The 24122-nt window shown below is 42.6% G+C and overlaps 2 protein-coding genes across 7 annotated transcripts; one reads left to right on the top strand and one right to left on the bottom strand.

Annotated features, from left to right (window-relative positions):
- Positions 1 to 273: 273 nt before the first annotated feature.
- Positions 274 to 3820, bottom strand: lrrc10 (leucine rich repeat containing 10). 2 transcript variants are annotated; one of them, XM_010884180.4, is made up of 2 exons: positions 3335 to 3820; positions 274 to 3109 (listed from the first exon to the last, which is right to left on the bottom strand). In XM_010884180.4, the coding sequence occupies exon 2, from the start codon at positions 3037 to 3039 to the stop codon at positions 2185 to 2187; it is 855 nt and encodes a 284-aa protein (XP_010882482.1). In that variant the 5' UTR covers positions 3040 to 3109; positions 3335 to 3820; the 3' UTR covers positions 274 to 2184. The 2 variants fall into 2 exon arrangements, with proteins under 2 accessions (XP_010882482.1, XP_010882480.1); XM_010884178.4 differs by having other exon boundaries at positions 274 to 3141; positions 3335 to 3819.
- A 598-nt stretch (positions 3821 to 4418) lies between these two features.
- cnot2 (CCR4-NOT transcription complex, subunit 2) lies at positions 4419 to 23960 on the top strand. 5 transcript variants are annotated; one of them, XM_010884171.4, is made up of 15 exons: positions 4419 to 4445; positions 9326 to 9505; positions 9611 to 9683; positions 14333 to 14480; positions 14647 to 14832; positions 14941 to 15020; positions 15191 to 15316; positions 15603 to 15760; positions 16021 to 16138; positions 16255 to 16411; positions 16488 to 16549; positions 16798 to 16847; positions 16974 to 17074; positions 19735 to 19885; positions 22585 to 23960. In XM_010884171.4, exons 1-15 carry the CDS (start codon positions 4434 to 4436, stop codon positions 22669 to 22671), a joined length of 1689 nt encoding a protein of 562 aa, XP_010882473.1. In that variant the 5' UTR covers positions 4419 to 4433; the 3' UTR covers positions 22672 to 23960. The 5 variants fall into 5 exon arrangements, with proteins under 5 accessions (XP_010882473.1, XP_010882475.1, XP_010882474.1 ...); XM_010884173.4 differs by having other exon boundaries at positions 19735 to 19879; XM_010884172.4 differs by having other exon boundaries at positions 15606 to 15760.
- The last annotated feature ends 162 nt before the right edge of the window (positions 23961 to 24122 follow it).

Below are 24122 nucleotides of genomic sequence, written 5' to 3' on the forward strand. Positions count from 1 at the left end.
GTCAGTGACTGAATGGGAAGGTCCATTTGGGGCCATTTCCATGTTGAATTACAGTTCAATAGCCTGATTCTTAATGGCCAACCCTGTCATCAGGAGGGATCATGCGGTTACCAATCTGTTCAGAATTGATCAACCAATGAAGTTTGAGTCCTTACCAGATGACACTAAAATAGCAGACCCTGTCAATGGTGTTGTCCATGCAGAAACTCTCCCAGTTAGGTTATCTAAGCATCAATAACACTAATTTCATTGGTAGAATTACAAAGAGGTAAATTCATGGTTGCAGTATTTCATAAGTCTTTATTTGAAAATGCCTGTCAAGACCAAAATCATCATCACACATTTTGCATACAGTAGTGTACTGCCAACAAACTATTCGAAATTAAAATACAGTTTACAGCATATTTGATTACATTTGTTCTTGTAACCTTCTAACTCTGCATAATAGCATAATACTCTATCTCTGGGTGATGGTGAAAATAGTCTATGCCTAGTTTCATATATCTGGGTTTTTATCATAAATTTAAAGCTCCTGCGATAATATTAAAACCCATTAAAAGCCTTTAAATCAAATCTAAGGTTCTGTCTGACTAAATTATGCATAATTCTGGAGGAGATGTGCATAGCTTGACTTTAACCATCAATCATGGATATTAATCACCTCACCGAAATAAGCCTCGGAAGGTAGACATTTAATTTTGTAGAATTATGTGGAAAATTAAATAATTCTATGTAAAGTAATTAGTAACCTCTTGCCTAAGTAGTCTCAAAATTGCCTCTGTGAATTAACAGGTATGTGATGACAATATCTTTAATATCTTTTAATGAAAATATCTACTCAAAATGTTTTACACTATACTCACCCCAGCTAATGTTCATGAATAGGAACACCTACAGGTTTGGGGAGTAACTGTTATCACTTACACCCAATCTAATAAAAAAAAAATAATACTAGCTAAAATATAATCAGATTATATTTACTGAATTACTTTAAATAATGCAGTGAAAAATATGGCACCTTTATAAGATGTAATAAGTGTAGAGGAGAATTTTACTATTTCTCAACATGGTTTTGGATAGTTCCTCACCCTGAAAATAGTCTATGGGTCAACAAAAACTGTAATACATGTTTGTTTTTTCTTTGCACAACCAATCAAAGCTCCAGCTAACCTCAGGTCAAGGGAGGTCCGCCAGTCTAAGGCAGCTGCCTCCAGGGTACATGTACAGCTACATCAAGGGTTCAAATACATCAAGGGTCTTTCAAGAAGAACCCTCCCATCTAGCATTCCCCACAGTTTCTGTAAATAAAAAAATAAAAATGTCAGAAAAATCCAAATTAAAATGTGTTACCACCATTAGCTAAACGTCTATGGTAGTTGTAGGGGTAAACCTGTTTTTAGTGACCAAATCACCTTTAATTAAAATCAAACCAAATATGGTGTTGTTTTCTAATAGTTGGATGTGTACTTTTAAAGAAGTTAAACCATGTTTCATCTGATTTTCTTCTAGCACTGTTAAAATGAACTGACGTTTCTGATGCCTGTGTAAAGACAACTGAACCATGGTTTGCAGTTTTTTTAGGCTACATTCACGGTGAGAAACCTTTCAACGTTCATGTTGAAAAATATTACATTCAATCATACAATCTAACCATCAAATTGTACTTAATGGACCCTGTTTGTCTTTTCTAAACCCTGGTAAAGAATGATAATGGTAGCTGAAAGTAAACAGATGATTTCACTCAGTTCTTGGTCATCCTTTACAGTTTATTATTTTATTACCCATACAATTATATTATTTTGGATAGTTAACGAGGTATGTTAAATTACACTTAGAAACCTACCAACCCTGGACACTTAGCAGAATTTCCTCTTGTCTCAAAAAAATATTTTGATTAAAAAATCACCTGCAAAATAAACTGAATACTGAAGACAGACTTAAAAGTTAAATATGTAATTTAAGATTCTCCACACTATTCCATGTTTCATTACAATGGAAAACCAATTGTAACAGCTTATTATTTGTCATCTGTGTGTTTAGGTCCATATCACAGCACTGACCATATTTGGAACCCAACACCATCAGGCTTGTCTTCCTGTGTAGCATGCCGAGACATATGGCCTCCCTCCAGCAAGTGCTCCACTTGACTGGCATCCTGTCCTCCACCCTAATCACGGCTGAAGGTCAGATGCTTCCACAACTTTTTTCAAGTAGTGATTCCAACTCCCCCTCTAAGGCAATCTCTTTCACCTCAGTCAATGTCTCACACACTTTCAACCCATCCTCATCATCCTCTTCATCGTCCGAGCTGTCTGCCCAGCGTCCAACCCTCCTTACCCCCTCCGCAACCACAGGTGCGTTCACACAGGGGTTGTGGTCGTAGATTACCAGTTTTAATCCCTGCAAATGGGACAGACCGGGAAAGCGGCAGATTCTGTTGCGATCCACATCAATCACAGCAAGAAAGTGCATTTTGAGCAACACTGGTGGGAACTCACACAGTTGGTTCCCGGCTAGCCAGATGCTCCTTAGCTCCTCCAGCCCACTGAGTTCCATGGGCAGTTTGCTTATCTGGTTGTACCCCAGATGGAGGGTCTTGAGGTTGGGGAGGTTGCAGACCACACTTGGAAACTCAGTGAAGCAGTTGGTCTCCAACCACAGAGTATTAAGTTCTTTCAGCTTGCCAAGCTCCCTGGGGAGGCTCCAGAGTTGGTTGTTGCCCAGATACAGGATGTTAAGCTGGGGCAGCTGACAAACTGCTGCAGGCAGTTCCTCAAAACAGTTGAAGTCTAGAGCTAGGAGTTGCAGCTTCCTCAGGCCCTGCAGGTCTGCAGGTAGGCTACTCAGGTTGTTGCCGCTCAGGTAGAGCTTGACCAGCTCATTGAACAGGCAGGCAGCCATAGGGAGGCGACGAAGCTGCAGTTTGCTGAGGTCCAACGTCCTATCGACAGGCATCTCCTTCAGGTCACCCACCAGGAAACGCTGGCATCGCTCCGAGGGGATGAAGGCCACAGCTCCACGAATGACGTTCCCCATCATTAACAGCCTGTCTCCCAGAGATGCTGCCCCACACTCACCTCTGATTTAGCCGCAGAGCTGAGAAAAAGTCCTGAAAAGCCCATGCTTTATCAGCAGTCAAACCTGAAGTAGTTTTACAAAAGACAATAATAACACAAGAAAAACTTGAATATTTGGTTGAAAGACATATTTTTTAATTGACACACAGAAAGACAATTCCAATATCAAGCTACCAGTCTCGGCATCAAACAATTTTATGGTGACCCCCAGACAAGCAGGACATTGTACTGGACGGTTTAAATAAGAAAATACTCACTTCAGATATTCCTATGGATTGAATGGATCCTTCTCACAGTAAGACTGACACATTCTGTTTTACAGCTTTTCTCCAAGTAGCTGTATGCCGGTGTTGTGTTCCACCTAGTGAAAGTGATGTCGATACTCCAAGACCCTTGCACAGACCTTTATGTTGGCTCTCTCTCTGCCTGTGGCTCTTGGCTTTGCCTAGGCTGTTAAGCAGTAGCAAATGACGCGTAACTTACTCCTCCCCATTTGTGCTTAATGACTTTCGCCCTCGTCATAACACAAGAAAGGGGGTGGTGGGCATGGTCTGTGGTCTCTGGAACACAAGTGTGGGGATAAGTGTAAGAGGTGTTAACTGATCAGAAGGCGTGGAGGTGGTCTACATTCCCGGCTGCCTACAAGTCCTCACACAGCCTGGATGGCCATTCATTATTCATGTGTGTCTGTTAGCAGTGTCTGTCATGTTTTTGAGCTATGAACACAGTGTTGCAGGCAGCCGTAAGAGAGCCAGAGAGTGTTTTGGTCAAACTGGAAAAGCAGTAAATCATCAGGTGGTTTGAAGTGCTTGCTGCAGGGAGTGGAAAATGAAGGACCAGACTCCAAAAAAAGTTAAGAGGCATATCAGGGGCATGTAAATGCCAGAGTGGTCTGGGATTTGTCAGCTACAGGCTAGGCTGTGGCCACAGAGAAACATTGATATCATCTGTATCCTTGACTTCCAGTGCTTTTTCAATGGGAGCTGCAGGTTGCCGGACAGTGGAGATTACCCACCCCTATCCAGAAAATTCCCCTCCATGTTCATGGGCAAAAAGTATAAATTAGTTTTACTTTTAGCTGGCCTACTGATACATTAGCACCACACACACATGACCACAATCCAAAATAAATGAGTCCTAATTTGGTTTATTTTCTCAACTGCTTAGTCTACTATGCTCAGATGTTGACTTAGTGTGAACTAAGAATGTTTGGAGGTTATCACTATCACGAGGGAACCAAGCCACAGCTGGTTGATGATGCTATAACGAGCTTCCAGGAAGTGTACCATATGCAGTCTGATTCTGTTTCAATTCCTTTTTAAGAAGATTACAGTGGGACTCAATCACGGCAGAGCTATGTACTCTAGTGTGAGTTTAACTTGTTTTTGGCCATATATGTCTTAATCTGCTCTTACTGCAACGAGTGGAACCACATTCAATTATATAACCATATCAAGTAATTCTCTGTAAGCTGTTAGGTGTTATCATCCACAGTCTTGTTGGTATACTCTGAAGTATGACTTACTATGTTATCTTTTGTACTTTCATTGGTCTATTTTCTAACCAGATAAAGGGCAATAATTAAATTTCCTTTATCAGGCTTGAAGGGCTACGCTCTGTCTGCTCTGCCTTCATGTGCTCTAACAGACTGTTTTAGCTCAGGTCCTCCCTAAGCAGTCTATACACTTCACCTGGTGGCTTATGCCAGGCAGTCATACAGTACAATAAGACAACATAATAAGCAATATGTTTTTCCATCCACAGAATGTATTATGGTGAATACTGTAGGTTTAAAGGGACAACATATGTTTACAGATTGGCACAAATGAGGATAACATATAGAAACATTTAGTTAATGTTAAAAAACTATAATAATTATTAAAGATGCTAACATTTTAGAAATACACATATAGGAATACTGTTAAAATCCTTTATGGAATGAAGGTGATTCGTACCTAATGGGCGACACATCATAATGAGTTTCACAAACTTTGGTCTTGGGTGGCTTGGTAAAGCATGGTGCCTGAAAAGCCAGGGTTGTGGATTCCCAGTAATAAAAGCATATACTACTGCTTCATGTTGATCTGGATGAGAGCATCTGTTAAATTACTAACATGTTAAATATTGTGCACCAATATTTAATTCTGGTGCACAATTTACCACGTATAGGAAACTTTTAATCAACTTAGGGCTAATTTACATCGCATGAGAGAGAATCAAATGCTGGACTGACTTATCTTTTGTTGTTTGTGTTAATAACATAATTTATAATTGACTACATCATTTTTTTTGCCATTAATCTACACAGAATACTTAATGAATAACTGAAATATATCATGTACATACATATTCATACTCTTGTCTTGGCCATATCACTCCTAACTGAGCTCTGATGCATCCTGTGTCCTTTAAACATCCTTGAGATTCATTGAATTGATTGTAGATGTCTTTCTGTAGATTTCTAGATAGAATTGTGTCAAGACATAGATCTGGCAAATGAAAGTTCCCTGGAGAACGGTGGGTGGTCTGGCCAAACTAAGTAACCGCGAAAGAAGGGCTAGAGAGGCATACACAATCAATTAAAGGCCAGGGTCAGGGAGGTGACCAAGAACCCAATGGCCACTTTAACAGAGCTTCAGAGTTTCTATGCAGAGATGGAATAATCTGCCAGAAGGACAACCATCTCTGTAGCACGCCATTAGTCAGGCCTTTAGGGTGGATTGGCTAGACAGAAGCCCCTCTTGAGTAAAAGGCATTTGACATGCTGTCTAAAAGACAGGGCATGCGGAAAAAACATTAAACAATTTAAAAAAGGCATTTAGGTAAAATGTTGTGGGTGGGATGACTTGGACATTTGGATTTTACATTCCTTCATGCATGCAGGCTGAGACAAAGAATTGTCCTCATGGCAGAGTGAAACCAATGAGGTCAAAAAAGAGCTAAGCTTGATTCCAACTGTGTCTACACTGACTTGAATTGTTGGTTGATATCAATCTTGCAAGTGAGCAAAGTTGTTTGTGCGTCCCCTCAAGCTAAATCAATGGCAGAGGGGTCCGTTTTTGAAATATTGAACCAGCACTTAAGATGGCAATCAAACTGCTTTTGGTTTTGACTGGTTTTACTTAGGGGGAAAGTTGTGAGGGCTGGTGTTATGGCCCAGTCTGTTTTCATATTAATTATTGTGTTGTTGTAATGCAGGCCACATTCAAAACAATCAAACTGCAATATAAGATGGGTCAATTGTGACTGACTGATGTACAATAATAATACATATTTATGATGCAGACTGATCTGTAGATCGGTCCTACATGGCAGTCATTTTGATACAACAATTTTATCTTAGTTGCCATTTTTATGTAGTCAACTGCATGGCACTTCCAACATCATAGGCTTACCACTAACTCCAACCTGGTCATCTAGAAGGATCAGCCAATTAAGTTTAACGTTGCACCCAGGTAATTACATAAAAATGGCGATCCTCAGGCAAAAACTGCACTTTGGCCAATAGAGGCCTTTATTATTTGGATATCAAGTACATCTAGTTTGGACAAAAGGTGCAGGTTATCCCTTCAAAATGATAGAAGTGGGAAATGCTTATCACGAGTTATAGATTACATACTAAATTACCTTACTGACCATTATAGCCTGCTGACTATAATGGTTCGAATACAATATTGTATCCACTTTGTAACTACAGAAGTATAACGTTCATAACTTGTGTGCGGAAATGGTTAGGAGGTTGTAGAGAGGTCAGAGGGTAAGGCTATTCACCCAGGATTCTCTCGATTGTAGAATAAACAGCCATCTTGGATCTAAGAGGAGAAGGGAAATTAATGCGGTGAGGTTTCTCTTGATTTCCCACTAAAATTTAAAAACCCGTTTCGTCGGACTTAAATCGTTTCGCCCCAACATAGCTACGTATCACTGTAGTGCTTTCCGTTTGGTTCTGTTTATTTTGGGCCCGTTGGCGGATGTGAATTTGAACGGTCTGATGTGCTCTGTTTTTGTCTGTGGCTGCTATCGTAAATTGAGACCGAGAGGTACAGGGAACTGGATAGCAGGCCCAACCTGCACATCGCTACCTATAGGCAAGCGGACTGCCTGACAAGGGTTGATACATTTGTTGTAGCCAACTAGCTAGTTCAGTAATGCTTGTTGTTGAACTAACCAGCAAACTTTGCCGTGAACGCCAATTTGTGGTGAACGGTTTGCCGGTTAGGTATCTAACTAGCTATTAACGTTGTATATTATAGTCAGACTCGCGCTGACTGTATTGTTATCTAGCTCGCTGCCATAGCTAGGCAGCTAACTAGGATGGCTCTGGCTGGGCTATAGCTACTGTAAAAACATTCAGTTAACGTTGTTAGCTGAATAGCTTTAGCTAGCTAACGTTAGCGCTCCCGAATCCTTTTGATTCTCTATTTCGATAGTTAGGTAATCAACTATATGTAGTTCTTGTTGTTGGCTTGGTTAACTAAAGTTATCTATACCTGGTTAACTATAACCCATGTTTTGTGTTACCGACCATGGCATAGTTGAACGCTATAGCCAAAACATGCTACTGTACGGTTGAATGATAAACAATGTATCCTTTTCAGACGACTTGCCACGCAAATTGGGGGCAATTTAACTCTACAAAAGATAACGATTAAAATGTTGCCTGTTCATGTTGATACTCCTCGTGACAGCCAGTGTCTAGATTTCTAACGAACATATCAAGCCTCTTCCTTTTGTAACTACCGATTTCTAACTAATCACCAATTCAATGTCACACGATCCCCGTTTTATTAGATCCCTAATTCTATAAAATACGTGTACGGCTACTTAAATATTAGTCTATCGTCCCATTCCCCTTTATAAGGGACTCTAACTGTAGAGCATTATGCCACATTTGAAGTATTGTCCTGACTCTATGCTGTATCGGTTTTAGCGGTACATGTTCCTCATTGAACCTGCTTTATTTGTAATCGATAGACCGTCACAGGTTTGGGTGGAACGATCGTAGTTTACCGAAGAGTTTTCAAGACCGTTATAAATCCCATTGTTGCTACTATCCCCTTTTCAAAACTAAACATTAATTTATTTTGTTGTCTGTTTGGTTTTCACCTGCTTTGTCTAACTAATTAGTATTACAGTTGGACAACATGAGTCTTCAGACAGCAAGTAAAATAGCAAATACTGATATCCCTGTTTTTTTACATTTATAGTTAGATTTAAGTAATTTACCTGACAGTTATTCAGAGCGACTTACAATGTTTATTGCACAAATGTTTTGTGCACCCCCTCCCGAAACACACACACACACAAAACCCCTGCTTCAAACCCACAACTATTGTGTTGGTGGTAGAACTATTCAAATGAATACTTTCTGGCCCACTGCTGAGCAACACAAAACTATGTCCATCAGTCCTGTCTATTCAGAATCAAAAATAGTTTAAGTTTTACAACGTACTAGGAATTGATTCTGGTCTGTTGGTGCAGCAGTTTTGTACAATAGAAATAAAAACAAATAATAATAGTGGACTGAGCATTAAAACAGTAGACTTAGCATTAATACATTACTAAACAACATACAAAAAATATGCAAGTTGCAAGAATTGTCCGTTTTATTTTAAATTCTAGATACTGCCCAAAACTAAAACAAGTGCAGTCATTGGCAGAGTACTAATATTGTATGCTTCTCTGTGATAACCAACAATCTAAAATAGCTGAACATTGTTATTAACTATGTAAGCGACTGAGGTTCGTAGACTACTATGTCTCCAGTATCTGCCATGTTCACATGGTGAGAAAATGACAAAGACTTCTTGGACAAGGAAAGTTTGGTTTTGAGAATAAATGGAATGTGTTGTGAAATTGGTGCCACCTGAACAGAAGCTTGTTGATTTCGGCCATGGCAAAACGGCAGGGCCGCACAGTTTGGCAAAGGCCATGTTGCACAACAGTGGGATATCAGGACTAAAAGCTATATTATATGTGTTTTGTTGTAGGGCACTGTGTGCACTCGTTGCGCAAGGTGTGGGCGTGTTGTTGTTTGGTGGTGAGATGTGAGGTTGGACTAATTAAAACTGAAAGTGGAGTAGATCGTAGTCACTAACCGTGTGACTTTGTGTTTGGCTCCTGCAGTTCCTTAATAGTAAAAAAAAAGGGCAGTCTGGTATGACTATTGCTGTCAACAAAACTACACTTTTATGCACTTTTGTGGAATTGTGATGTAAAAACGTATTCCCACATCCCTATCTCTGCAGGTGACAAACGGCATGTTCAGTGCTACGAGAAAAAAGTTTGTAGAGGGGGTCGATAGCGACTACCCGGATGAGAGCATGTACTACAGCCAGCCGTCTATGTTCTCACATCGGTCAGACAAAGATGTGAGTGCTCTGTCTGCTCGATCGCACGTCCCGAGCACTGCTCCGTTTGAACTTGAAGTAAGTAAATCCACTTCTTGTCCACTTCTTTCTCTATTGTGAATGTGCTGGTTTGCTATATTTGCAAATATTTAATTATTATATGTTCCTCTCTTTTCCCTCCAGATGCTCTCATCTCCCTCCCCGTCATCATCAGGTCAACTGTCCCAGCTTGGTGCCAGTTTATATGGCCCACACAGTAAGCTTCCTCTGGTTTCTGTTTTTTCCTACTCTGCTTTTTAATGAATATATGTATGAACTTGGTGATGAAGTCATACCTGGATGTTTTTCTTAAGTTAGAATAAATAAATTCCAACACTTTTTTTGTATAGAGGGATTCAAAAGCACTTGGACAAATTCAGAATTTGTATATTACAGTATTCTATAGTTTGGTCTTTGGTCTCTATTACTATTTCCAGCCTGACCGTGTCAAATGCAGATTTAGTGTGTATATTTTCGTTTTTGTATGTGATTTTATGCGCAGGATAAAACAACCTCAGGATTTTGAGCACCAACCATAACCCCTCTGATTGTACTAGGCGTCAGCTCTTCCACTACTCACTCAGTCTCCTGAAACACACACAGCCCGACTAGGCATCGTATTTAAACCGTTCAGTGTTTTACGGGAATATTAGACTCTACGCACACTAGGCAGTAGCCCATTATTATGGTTTGGCTTGTAGAATGGCCTAGCTTATTACTGACAAACTCACACATCTGTCCTTTTTTATAGTTATTTTATTATAGTTTTAGTATACATTGATTGCTAGGCACAACATTTCAAGACTACAGACTACAAAGATTCAGCATACTACCCCAGCCTTGTGCTGATATCTTCTGATCGACGCCCTCTGTCCTGCTTGCTAGCTCCTTTCATCAGTCAAAGACAACATAACATCAGTTAATAAATCACTGCTGGATCACCCTTCCTCTGCTGTCCCTCCCCCTGTCAACTTCCTGTCTCTGTTCCCGCCCACATCCCCCGAATCCCACCTCTCCACATTCAGCCCCATTGGCTCCACTTACATCTCTAACCTCATAATGTCATCCAAGAGTACCAACTGTTCTCTTGATTCCCTTCCTACAGTTCTATTTAAAGCCTGCCTGCTCTTTTTCACACATTGTCAATCTCTCCCTCACCCACGACACTGTTCCCTCCAGCTACAAAAGTGCCGCAGTCGCCCCCATTTTAAAGACGCTCGGACTAGACGCCTCCATCCTCAGTAACTTCCAGACCATCTCAGTCCTCCCTTTCCTTGCCAAACTCCAAACTCACTTCCTCACCAATAACGTACATGAGCCTCTTCAGTCTGGCTTGCTTCCACTTCACAGTACAGAAACCGCGCTACTCAAAGTAGTCTGTGCCCTCCTCACCCCTGCTGATGCTGGTGCCCTAAACGTCCTGATGGTCCTGGACCTGAGTATCATCTTTGATACAGTGAGCTGTCAGATTCTCCTCCCCAGGCTCAGCGATCTAGGTGTTGATGGCGCTGCACTGGGTCCCAGAAAAAGTGCTATATAAGTTATGTATTATTGTTAATATATAACCCAAGGTTTCGAAGCCAGTTCCACTCCATTTTTTCATTGCAGCCTTCTAATCAGGCACTTATTTTTACCTTGGACACCAGGTGGGAGCACTTAATTGTTAGGTAGAACAGAAAAACCGCAGGCTCCAGACCTCATTGGGTAAGATTTGAATACCCCTGCTCTACACCAACAACTGTACTTCCAACAAGCTACTAAATTTGCAAATGGCACAACATTTGATGGTTTCAACACTTAATGTTCGCGGGTAACTGGCTGGTGTCCTGGTTCCGTCTAACCCCCACCTCTAACCCTTGATATTATGCCCTCACCTGTTAGTTTGTTGGCGCATTTTAAGTTCCTAGAGACCATGATGTTTCACAATCTCAGGTCTGGGGGATGACATCACAGCCATCACTAAGAATGCACACCAGCTGATGAACTTAACAGCAGCTGAATTAAAAAATCCTTTGGTTAATCCTGATCCGGCTGTCCATGTCAGTGGTGGAGTTCATCCTGGCCTCCGCCATCACGTCTGGTTTTGTGTCTGGCCACTGCAGAAGTAGACGGACTAGTTGTATGCTTTGCAGAACGGGTCGTTTGCTGCCACCTGCCCTCCATCCAGGTCCTACATGTCTCCTCGGCTGGATAATTGCTTATCCCTCCCACCCTGGACATCCAATGTCTCAAAAAATGCATGACCCATGAATCCAGAACATTCTGAACATTTTCTGGGGTTTTTTTCCTCCAGAAAATGTATTTTTCGGGAGGAAAAAGAGAGAATATTTTTTTCTCGTGCTGTAGATCAACCTATAGCCATTTACATGCATTCATTTCCTGTAACTGCAAAGGAGTACATCAAATGTAAATGCATTTATAGTTTAGTCTCCTCGTATCCTTTTATCTTAGAGTTACTGCCCATTGTTTGTCAGCTTTGTGTAGATGTTGTCGGTTCTGTCCCTATAGTCTTCAGATACACCTATCTTGTATATCGGGAAGGACCGCATTTTGACTTGAGTTGTTGGTGGCATGAATTCAACAACATGCTGGATATTCGTCCATGCTAAATCGATAGCTTTGCATAGTCTGCATATTTGTCGGCCACACATGCTGTGGAGCTCCAATTTCACCAGGTTGTGCGCTGACATGAACAACGCAAAAGGCTCAGGTGGTTGGATTTACAACACAATTATACTATATTAACTTAATATAATGTGCTCCATTACCTTCTCTCAATGTGCTCCACCTTATAATATTCTTTACCCTATGTAAAGTATTTTTTAAATATTATATAATCATTTGGTTTAGTTTATATTTTTCCCCACATAGATTTTCCTTTGAAAATGTGAGCAATACACAATATACACCGCAGACTTTTGTTTTGAAGGTAAAAAACTAAAACTGGAGTTCTTATTGTTGCTGCCGAATCTCTAATGTTGCATGCATGATGATAATCTAGAGTAGCCGATTGTAGCTATTGAGTTGTGACAGTTAGCTAGCTAGCTTCTTGCTTTTGTTTGCCGCACAGACGATGGCTACCTTGTTTATATCAATGTGACAACTGCCTACGGACAGTTCAACATTAATGTGCATGTTCACAGACACAGCCAGTTACGTTTCTCTGACCTCGCTTGCTAGCTTGATACTCTGAACGTCGGGTGCAGGATGTTGTTGCTCTGATGCTCATGCGATAGTAAACATCGTGCAATGGTAAACTGCGCTCAGATTGGTGAAAAAACATATTTCATAGAAATATTCAGTTTTTCTGGGGCACGGCATTGCAATTTAGCAGCAGCGGGGCGCCACTCAGATTACAATAAGAGGGAAACACTGCCAAAGTTGCTCTACTGGATTGAGATTTGTGAAGTTAATTGAAGTTTCTCTCCTGTCCCTGGAATCCCTACATGATAACGGATGCTTTGCAACATGTCACATTGTCCTGCTGGATGTATTAATTTGTAAGCTGGTAGACTGTTTCCATAAAAGATACACATGGTCATTAACAATGCTTGACAGGAAGGTAACCTGGCGTAGTCTTCTCCTGTAGCCCATCCATTTCAAGGTTCAACTCTGTGTGTTCGATGAGCACTTCTGCACACCACTCTTGTAAAGAGTGGTTGTTTGAGTGTTTGTGGCTTTTCTGTTTGCTTGAGTGGGTCTGGCCATCCTGTTCTGAACTCTGTCATTAAACACGTTTTTCTGAGATGCTGGAACCATGACATCTGGCACCTACAATCATACCACGTTTGAAGACGTTTAGGTTCGGCTTCTTACCCATTCTAAAGTTTGGTCAAACATCAAATGCACCCTATGTCCATGTCTGCATGCTTTATATATTGACAGGAAGCCTTAAGATTTGCCTTTTCGTTAACATGCAGATGTACGTACTGATGTGGCCATTGAGTTTGCCTAACATTAGCAGCGTCATTATACCAGCATCTTCACATTAAGGAACATTTCCAGTGTGCTCAACTTAGCCTACTCATTTATAGCACTTTCCCCAGTGATTTCTTGTGCAATGCAAGCTAATGACTTGCCAGGTACTGCATTGTGTGATCCAGGCTACAGCATTTGATTACTGATGCATGGCTCTTGCAGACCGTAAAACCGTCCTGCTTGTTAACCGGTCTGGTGCCTGGCTGAGTGAGTGTTCGTGTTCTCTGAAGTAGCCTACAGCAACTAGTCTACTCTGTTTCAAAAATACAAGGTCTAGCTGCATTGTTTGGCCCATAGACCTTCCAATAACTTAAAAGGATGGACCAATTCCTTTTGTTGTAGTTCCTCCGCTAGTCTAATCACGCATATCTGCTAAGCAGACTTAAAGAGTTTTACCCATGTAATATCAGAACATATATATGCAGTAATAGTGGAATCAGGTCAGTGCTGTGATGTTGACCTGTTGATTTCTCCCTCCCAGCATGGCATTGTTGCCAATGTTTCTACAGTGATCTGTTTGATGTAGTCATAATACGGGACCAAATGCTAAATACCTGACTTGTGAATTTGTCCAAATACTTTTATTTCCTAAAACGGTTGGACTATGTTTAAACATGCTGTAATTTCTGACGTGACAGCCGCCTGCAGTTTAATGACATAGCCTCCTGTACCATTCAAAGTGCTTCAGTACAGTGCCAAAACCTCTAAACATACGTCACACTCTGAGGTCCTTTTGGACCTCACTGTGTAATATATTTAATAAATATCATCAAAGAAAGCCTTCGATACTGTTCGGCTAGGCACTTTTGGTTAACCTCATTATTTCCAGTTTGTCACTTTGCAGTTGGGTAAAAGAGCCCCATTTTGATTGTCTCTCCCCTGTTTCAGGTGCGCTGGGCTTTTCGATAAGGGGCATGGGCAACAACACGCCTCAGTTAAACCGCAGCTTAACACAAGGCTCCCAACTACCAAGCCATATCACGCCCACCACGGGGGTGCCCACCATGTCTCTCCATACCCCGCCCTCGCCAAGCAGGTGTGTGAGACACAGGAGACCGAGAACACACCTTGATTGAATGCCATGGAATGGTCACTCAGCTCAGTCGTTCCAGGACGTCATTAGTTCAGTCGTCGCCTGGTTTATGTCAGCACACTCCGTTCGCCTGTCAGTTGAGCCCTAACCCGGCATGTGTCCTTGACAGGGGGATCCTCCCGATCAACTCGCGGGGGATGCTGAACCACTCCCAGGCGGGCCAGAGCATCGGGATGAGCAGCGGCAGGACCAACAGCATGGGCAGCTCAGGGCTCGGCAGCCCGAACCGCAGCTCCCCCAGCATCATCTGCATGCCCAAACAGCAGCCTGCCCGGCAGCCCTTCACCATCAACAGGTAAATCCCGGCTGTGCATGGGCTTGTTCGAACGGAACGGGTCCGATCGGGTTCCGGAAAGGAGTCGCGAGGCTGCAAAACGCTAATGTTGTCTCTGCGTTTCTGTAGCATGTCGGGATTCGGGATGAACCGGAACCAGGCATTCGGGATGAACAACTCGTTATCGAGCAACATCTTCAACGGCACGGGTTGGTGGTGTCCCTGTTTTATCACCAGTTATCTTATGCTGAGTCTGACCAGCTGCTGACGCGTCCAGCTGGTTGTCCTTAACCCCGACCTGGCTGTTGTCTGCAGGAATAGTAACATCCATTTACCTACCCATGTGGCTTTCTTACCAGTCTTACCCTCCCTCTCACAGACGGCAGTGAAAACGTGACGGGGCTAGACCTATCAGACTTCCCTGCGTTAGCGGACCGGAATAGGAGGGAAGGAAGCGGAAACCCAACGCCACTTCTCAACCCACTAGCTGGAAGGGCCCCCTATGGTAAGAACTGTCAATAGCGATCTAGTAAGCGTTTCTAATAGTGGGCTCGACTGGGTGGGCTAACATGATTTGGACTTATCATGTGCTTGGATGCTAAATTGGCACTGCAGTTGAAAACATTTCTTCATATCACTGTGGGGCCAGTTTGAATTCGTCCACTTGTCTCTCTAAATGTAAACGGTGGGGATTTATATTCATGAAAAAAGCGATTGGGGCTTCTCCAATGGTGTGTGTGTGTATATAACCCAAAGCTAAACTTCTTTCTCATTGTGGTGATTTATTTAAGAAGCCTCTTCTCTTCATCTCATGACCTCATCAGTTGGCATGGTGACGAAGCCATCGAACGAACCGACGCAGGATTTCTCCATCCACAACGAGGACTTCCCCGCACTGCCTGGTCCCAACTACAAGGACCCTACGTTGAGCAACGACGACAGCAAAACTGTAAGTCACACAGGCAGGCTTCCTGCAGCCTAGCGACTGTCCGTCTGTCTTGCCGCCGCCGTGTTCAACATGGGTGAAACAGAAACCGAAACAGACAGGCATGGCCTCAATATTTTACCCAACAAGAGCCACTGCATATTCAAGAGTTTCACCTCCGAATCAATGGAGCAGAGATCCTGTATTCAGAATAATGCTCCACAGTGTTCGTTGGGTTTTTTGCTCAGGTTCATTACATTATTTAATTTTTTTGCTTTGCGCAGAACTTAAACTCTACAGGTAAGAGCACGTCTAGTGTGGACGGGCCTAAGTTCCCCGGAGACAAGACCACCTCAGCACAGAACAACAATCAGAAGAAAGGGATTCAGGTGTTACCGGACGGTGAGTCAATTCAGCCTGTCCTGCCTCTCCTTGTGTCCCTCTGGGGACTTCCTGGGAAAGAGATCTCCCTGGTGATTGTTTCGTGTCCCTAACCTTCGTTTTGGCCGCCTCCGTAGGACGGGTGACTAACATTCCTGGGGGAATGGTGACCGACCAGTTCGGGATGATCGGCCTGCTGACGTTTATCCGGGCGGCGGAGACGGACCCAGGCATGGTGCACCTGGCGCTGGGCAGTGACCTCACAACGCTGGGACTGAACCTCAACTCTCCTGAGTAAGATCCCTCTGTGGGTTAGGTTGTGTTATCAGATGTTCTATGATGTTGTTATTCATTCATCCTCTCGTGACAGAAACCTGTACCCCAAGTTTGCGTCCCCCTGGGCATCAGCACCGTGTCGACCTCAAGACATCGGTAAGATGTTAACTTGAACGCATACACTTCTATTGTCTTAATAGAGACCACAGATGTTATTCCCATTCTAAGTATTATTTCCTCAAAAACGTAACCCACAATGGTAACTTAAGTTGGAAAGTTTTTGTGAAAATAAAGTGAAGTTTTCCTTGTTGTAATGTCCTTGCTGGTCCCCTCTAGGATAGTTAGACCTGTATACACACACAGCCCTAAACCTGCTGGTGACCTGGGTGCCTCCTCTGTTTCAGACTTCCATGTTCCATCTGAGTACCTAACCAACATCCACATACGGGACAAGGTAGGTGATGGATCAGTAGTCCAACCGCTCGAATGCCCCTTCAAAGTGGTATTGATCTGATTCTCGTCAAAAAATAAACGTGATGCGTGTTGCTGATGACCATAATTCTCTCTTCCTCTTCCTCAGCTGGCAGCGATTAAACTGGCTCGCTACGGTGAAGACCTGTTGTTCTACCTGTACTACATGAATGGAGGAGACCTGCTCCAGCTCCTGGCAGCAGTAGAGCTGTGAGTATTATACTACTGCCAACTGACACCCGAGGCTGTTTCATTTAGTGCTTTTGACTTATAATAAGGTTGTTTTCATGCAATTTCTGAACTGAAGTTGGAATCAGTTCAATAATTTGTTGCCTTGTGTTTCTCCTTTTGCCCTGGGGTTTCACCTTGCTGCAAAGTCAAAGTAAATGCCTTAAGTATTGTTCATGAAGGTCTATTTTGCAATCTTAACGATTCATTGCTTTCATTATGTCTTCCAACAACCTGTGGGAGGAAACAGCACAGCAGCCACTCCATGTGAATAGGTTTTATTAATAAATATATCTTTAAGTAGTTCCACCGGTTTCCATTTCTTTCAGACAGGACCAGTACTAGCCTGTTTAGGGCCCTCGTGCTATGAAGGTTTATGTCATAAATGTTTTTATAATGATAAATATGGCAAGCCTTTTTAACCAGCCACTAGTGCTTAGTCTTTATTTACTAATAACTATTCCAATTGATGCTTGTTGACAATGTTTTAGTTACAGTGAGGGAAAAAAGTATTTGATCCCCTGCTGATTTTGTACGTTTGCCCACTGACAAAGAAATGATCAGTCTATAATTTTAATGGTACGTTTATTTGAACAGTGAAATAAAAAACATGCATTTGCATTTTAATGAAATAAGTATTTGATCCCCTCTCAATCAGAAAGATTTCTGACTCCCAGGTGTCTTTTATACAGGAAACAAGCTGGGATTAGGAGCACACTCTTAAAGGGAGTGCTCCTAATCTCAGCTTGTTACCTGTATAAAAGACACCTGTCCACAGAAGCAATCAATCAGATTCCAAACTCTCCACCATGGCTAAGACCAAAGAGCTGTCCAAGGATGTCAGAGACAAGATTGTAGACCTACACAAGGCTGGAATGGGCTACAAGACCATCGCCAAGCAGCTTGGTGAGAATGTTACAGATGGTGCGATTATTCGCAAATGGAAGAAACACAAAAGAACTGTCAATCTCCCTCGGTCTGGGGTTCCATGCAAGATCTCACCTCGTGGAGTTGCAATGATCATGAGAACGGTGAGGAATCAACCCAGAACTACACGGGAGGATTTTGTCAATGATCTCAAGGCAGCTGGGACCATGGTCACCAAGAAAACAATTGGTAACACACTACGCAGTGATGGACTGAAATCCTGTCCGCACCCGCAAAGTCCCCCTGCTCAAGAAAGCACATGTACAGGCCTGTCTGAAGTTTGCCAATGAACATCTGAATGATTCAGAGGAAAACTGGGTGAATCTGTTGTGGACCAAAACCGAGCTCTGTGGCATCAACTCAGCTAAACTCGCTGTGTTTGGAAGAGGAGGAATGCTGGCTAAGACCCCAAGAACACCATCCCTACCGTCAAACATGGAGGTGGAAACATTATGCTTTGGGAGTGTTTTTCTGCTAAGGGGACAGGACAACTTCACTGCATCAAAGGGACGATGGACGGGGCCATGTACCGTCAAATCTTAGGTGAGAACCTCCTTACCTCAGCCAGGGCATTGAAAATGGGCCGTGGATGGGTATTCCAGCAGGACAATGACCCAAAACACACGGCCAAGGCAACAAAGGACTGGCTCAAGAAGAAGCACATTAAGGTCCTGGAGTGGCCTAGCCAGTCTCCAGACCTTAATCCCATAGTAAATCTGTGGAGGGAGCTGAAGGTTCGAGTTGCCAAACGTCAGCCTCGAAACCTTAATGACTTGGAGAAGATCTATAAAGAGGAGTGGGACAAAATCCCTCCTGAGATGTGTGCAAATCTGGTGGCCAACTACAAGAAACGTCTGACCTCTGATTGCTAACAAGGATTTTGCCACCAAGTACTAAGTCATGTTTTGCAGAGGGGTCGAATAATTATTTCACTCATTAAAATGCAAATCAATTTATAAAATTTTTGATGTGTTTTTTCCTGGATTATTTTGTTATTTTGTCTCACTGTTCAAATAAACCTACCATTAAAATTATAGACTGATAATTTCTTTGTCAGTGGGCAAACGTACAAAATCAGCAAGAGATCAAATAATTTCCCCCTTCACTGTGTTAGTGCATTAATTTGTTCATGTTTTTAATAATAAATATCTTTATCCGCTATTAAATAAATACTAGTAGTTTTTCCTCAACTATTCAAATTAAGATATTAAAACTTCTTGTTTTACTAATGTTGAAATATTATGCATTTCTATTAAATAGTGTCTGCTTAAAATTGAATACCAGCTAGTAACTCTTGAAATAGTTACTAGTAACTAAACAATAAGTACTTGTGTCTGAATAATAATAAAAACATTGCTATAATCACTAGTAAACTAAGAGTTAAGTGCTAATAATGTTTAAATACTGATTATTTAGTTCCAGGGAATGTTAAATCAGCTTGCCATAGACAAAAACATGTTAGTAGAAAATATAATAATTTAACAATAAGCATATAAAGACCAAAGTCCTGTCAGTGTCAACAGGATCAGTTTATAAAACATGAGTGAAAAAATCTGGAACATTATTGGAACCCTCAAATTACGTAATGATGTTTTAACCTCTAGGTGGAGTTAAGAACACAAACAATTTTGCCTTCTGTCTTTACTGACTTCACTGTGTAGAAATGGCATCTCTCTGTGTGTCTCCGTCTCCCTCTCTTGCCTGGTATGGCACAGCTTCAACAGGGACTGGCGGTACCACAAGGAGGAGCGGGTGTGGATCACGCGGGCACCAGGAATGGAGCCCACGTTAAAGACCAACACCTACGAGAGGGGGACCTACTACTTCTTTGATTGTCTTAACTGGAGGAAGGTAGCCAAGGTAAAGGTATTGGCTTTAGTATCTGCTACCTTTTAATCAATACACTTAACATTAATCCTTTACATTTCTGGATATTGGCCTTGATATGGATTAAGCCTAATTGAATAATACTATATTTACTGTCTTTACACATTTGTCAGTAACAAAATGTCAGACTGCTCTGGATAGATTCAGTAATACAAGAAACTTAATGAAAATGTTGGTAGGTGCCTAATAAGAAAAGTTTTTAGTGAAAAGTTGTTAATGACACCAGACCGGATAACAAGCAGGCTGGTTTTAGTCTGCAAGAGCCTAACCCTTTATGACTCATGAAAGAGCCTTTAAATTCGAGGTGCTTTGCCATTAAGGAACTGAAACAAGCACATCTGTGTTTTAATTTATTTGTAACATATGTCCTCACCATCAAATGTAATGTAGTTGGTTACCAAATGCAAAAACATTTATTAATATTTAGAAATAATATACAGACAGGTGACAATTAATAGGAAACCAACACAGTGTCTCAGTAGTGTGGGACCACCACGAGGACAAACCAACACATTGTCTCAGTAGTGTGGGACCACCACGAGGACAAACCAACATAGTGTCTCAGTAGTGTGGGACCACCACGAGGACAAACCAACACAGTGTCTCTGTAGTGTGGGACCACCACTTGGACAAACCAACACAGTGTCTCAGTAGTGTGGGACCACCACGAGGACAAACCAACACAGTGTCTCAGTAGTGTGGGACCACCACGAGGACAAATCAACAGTGTCTCAGTAGTGTGGGACCACCATGAGGACAAACCAACACAGTGTCTCAGTAGTGTGGGACCACCATGAGGACAAACCAACAGTGTCTCAGTAGTGTGGGACCACCACAAGGACAAATCAACAGTGTCTCAGTAGTGTGGGACCACCACGAGGACAAACCAACACAGTGTCTCTGTAGTGTGGGACCACCACTTGGACAAACCAACACAGTGTCTCTGTAGTGTGGGACCACCACGAGGACAAACCAACACAGTGTCTCAGTAGTGTGGGACCACCACGAGGACAAATCAACAGTGTCTCAGTAGTGTGGGACCACCATGAGGACAAACCAACACAGTGTCTCAGTAGTGTGGGACCACCACGAGGACAAATCAACAGTGTCTCAGTAGTGTGGGACCACCATGAGGACAAACCAACACAGTGTCTCAGTAGTGTGGGACCACCATGAGGACAAACCAACAGTGTCTCAGTAGTGTGGGACCACCACAAGGACAAATCAACAGTGTCTCAGTAGTGTGGGACCACCACGAGGACAAACCAACACAGTGTCTCAGTAGTGTGGGACCACCATGAGGACAAACCAACAGTGTCTCAGTAGTGTGGGACCACCATGAGGACAAATCAACAGTGTCTCAGTAGTGTGGGACCACCATGAGGACAAACCAACACAGTGTCTCAGTAGTGTGGGACCACCATGAGGACAAACCAACACAGTGTCTCAGTAGTGTGGGACCACCATGAGGACAAACCAACACAGTGTCTCAGTAGTGTGGGACCACCATGAGGACAAACCAACAGTGTCTCAGTAGTGTGGGACCACCACGAGGACAAATCAACAGTGTCTCAGTAGTGTGGGACCACCATGAGGACAAACCAACACAGTGTCTCAGTAGTGTGGGACCACCATGAGGACAAACCAACAGTGTCTCAGTAGTGTGGGACCACCACGAGGACAAACCAACACAGTATCTCAGTAGTGTGGGACCACCACGAGGACAAACCAACACAGTGTCTCAGTGTGGGACCACCACGAGGACAAACCAACATAGTGTCTCAGTAGTGTGGGACCACCCATGAGGACAAACCAACACTGTCTCAGTAGTGTGGGACCACCACGAGGACAAACCAACACAGTATCTCAGTAGTGTGGGACCACCACGAGGACAAACCAACACAGTGTCTCAGTAGTGTGGGACCACCATGAGGACAAACCAACATAGTGTCTCAGTAGTGTGGGACCACCCCGAGGACAAACCAACACAGTGTCTCAGTAGTGTGGGACCACCACGAGGACAAACCAACATAGTGTCTCAGTAGTGTGGGACTACCACGAGGACAAACCAACACAGTGTCTCAGTAGTGTGGGACCACCACGAGCCATCAGAACAGCTTCAATAAGCCTTGGCAGAGAATCTACAAGTCTTTCTCTACTGGATGGAACACCGTTCTTCCAAGATTTTCCCTCATTTGGTGTTTTGATGATTTTGGTAGAGAGCGCTGGCTAACATGTCTGTCTAAAATCCCGCATAGATGTTAATTTGGGTTGAGGTCTAGTGACCTTGAAGGCTTTACCATATCATTCACATTGATGGATTATTTGACCCATTGTTAATTCCCAGGTCATAGCTGTAAGTGGGAATGTTGTCAGTCATTTTACCTTAAGTGAAGATGAAAGGAAGGAAATGAATAAATGCACATATAGACTCGGGGGTGTGATTTGCTTGTATGACATTTCTAATCCTTAATGTTTCGTCTTTTAGAAAACATTGACTCGATTTAAATTGTTCCCTTCACTCAAACAAAAAATAAGTGCAACTTGGTATTTGGACTTTGTTGCCTAACATTTATATCCAGGATGACCAATTCTTGTTCATTAGTCATCTCATTCAGGCAATTAACTTAGCACATCTCCCATATACAGTGCTGATCGTGTGTTCTCTATCCCTCCAGGAGTTCCACCTGGAGTACGACAAGCTAGAAGAGAGGCCGCATGTCCCTTCTACCTTCAACTACAACCCAGCCCAGCAGGCCTTCTGAGGCCGAGTACAATACAGTCCCAGGGGTACGGCTGACCATGCACACCTCCCTCCCAGCCTGAGGAGGGCGCTGTGGTCCAGGCATCCATCCTGGTTTTTATTCCTTGAGGATCTGACTAAACTGACTGCAGGAGGTGCTCACCACCATGTATAGGTGGGGAAAACTGAGCCCTGCCTTTCCCAGATGATGTGCTGCCCAAACACTTATACTTGTTCTGTTTTTATTCCTTTAATTTCCTAGTTTTTGTGGTTTGGTTATTGAGCAGGGTCTGTGTTTTGTTTACGTCTCTGAATCAGAAGCCTGTTTGATCCCAGGCAGGGAAACTGGCAACACCGGCACACTTTACAGTGACAGAACAAGGGTTGTGCCTCATTTTTCCAACATAAAGTGTTAAGAATGGAGAAAGGTGGGGAAGACCAACAGGTACATCACGTGCGAACAAAGGGGCCGAAGAATTGCAATGTTCATTGTTGCACTATTTAGTAATAAAAGATCACAGATTGTTTGTGCTTTTGTGAAAACACTCCCTCATGTTTTGTTTTGGAAAGATGACGTGCTGGTCTACCCCCCCCCCCTTCCAATTCTCTTTTCAACCTCTCTTGTACATTCCCTCTCTTCTCAATCGATCCCACAGCCCTTATTTCCTTTTGACAGGGATTTTCTGTCTGGTTTCAAAATAGACCCAAATCAGAGACTTGTAGTGAACATTCTCAACCTGTGGACAACACCCCAGCTTTGTTGTTCCAGAGCAAGCAAAACACTTTCCAGTCTTTGTTACGATTTTGTAATAAACGTGTACATTTTTTTATTTTCGAACATCACATGACTAAAGATGTATGTACGAATGTGTATATATTATATATATATATGTATGTATATATATATATATGACATCTATTTTGGAAAACATTTTGCCCTGCTGTACCTCATTTTTAGGAGGTCAGCATGGAAGAAATATGTGGATAAAACAGGACATTTCTGGATCTGCTGGACAGGGCGTCACACGACACCATGGGCACTTACGGAGAAATACAACAACAAAAAAGGCAAGGAAAGGCCTAATTCTGAGCAAAAAACAAGGACATCCAACCCAAAAAACAAACTAACTAGTCAAAGTCCAAAGCAAGGACAGATGGACATATTTCAGCTAAAGCTGTTTAAACGGCAGCATTTCATAGGAAAAGGAAAAATGTATAATTTGAAAAAAATGAATACAGACCAATCTTGTATTTTCTGACATTCAAGGGTTCTTTTCTTTGTAATAAAGCAGAAAAGGCTTTCCTGAACTACTGCTGTGTGGAGCTTGATTTCTGAGGGTGGGGTTGGATCAGGGCCGGCCCTAGGCATAAGCAACATAAGCGGTTGCTTAGGGCCCCGGACTGCTAGGGGAGAGGGGGCCCCCAAATGGCTAGGGCCGGCAACCGGGGTGGATGCTTAAGGGCCATCTCTGG

This window comes from Esox lucius, chromosome 19 (genome assembly GCF_011004845.1).
Source record: "Esox lucius isolate fEsoLuc1 chromosome 19, fEsoLuc1.pri, whole genome shotgun sequence".
Taxonomy (NCBI): Eukaryota; Metazoa; Chordata; class Actinopteri; order Esociformes; family Esocidae; genus Esox; species Esox lucius.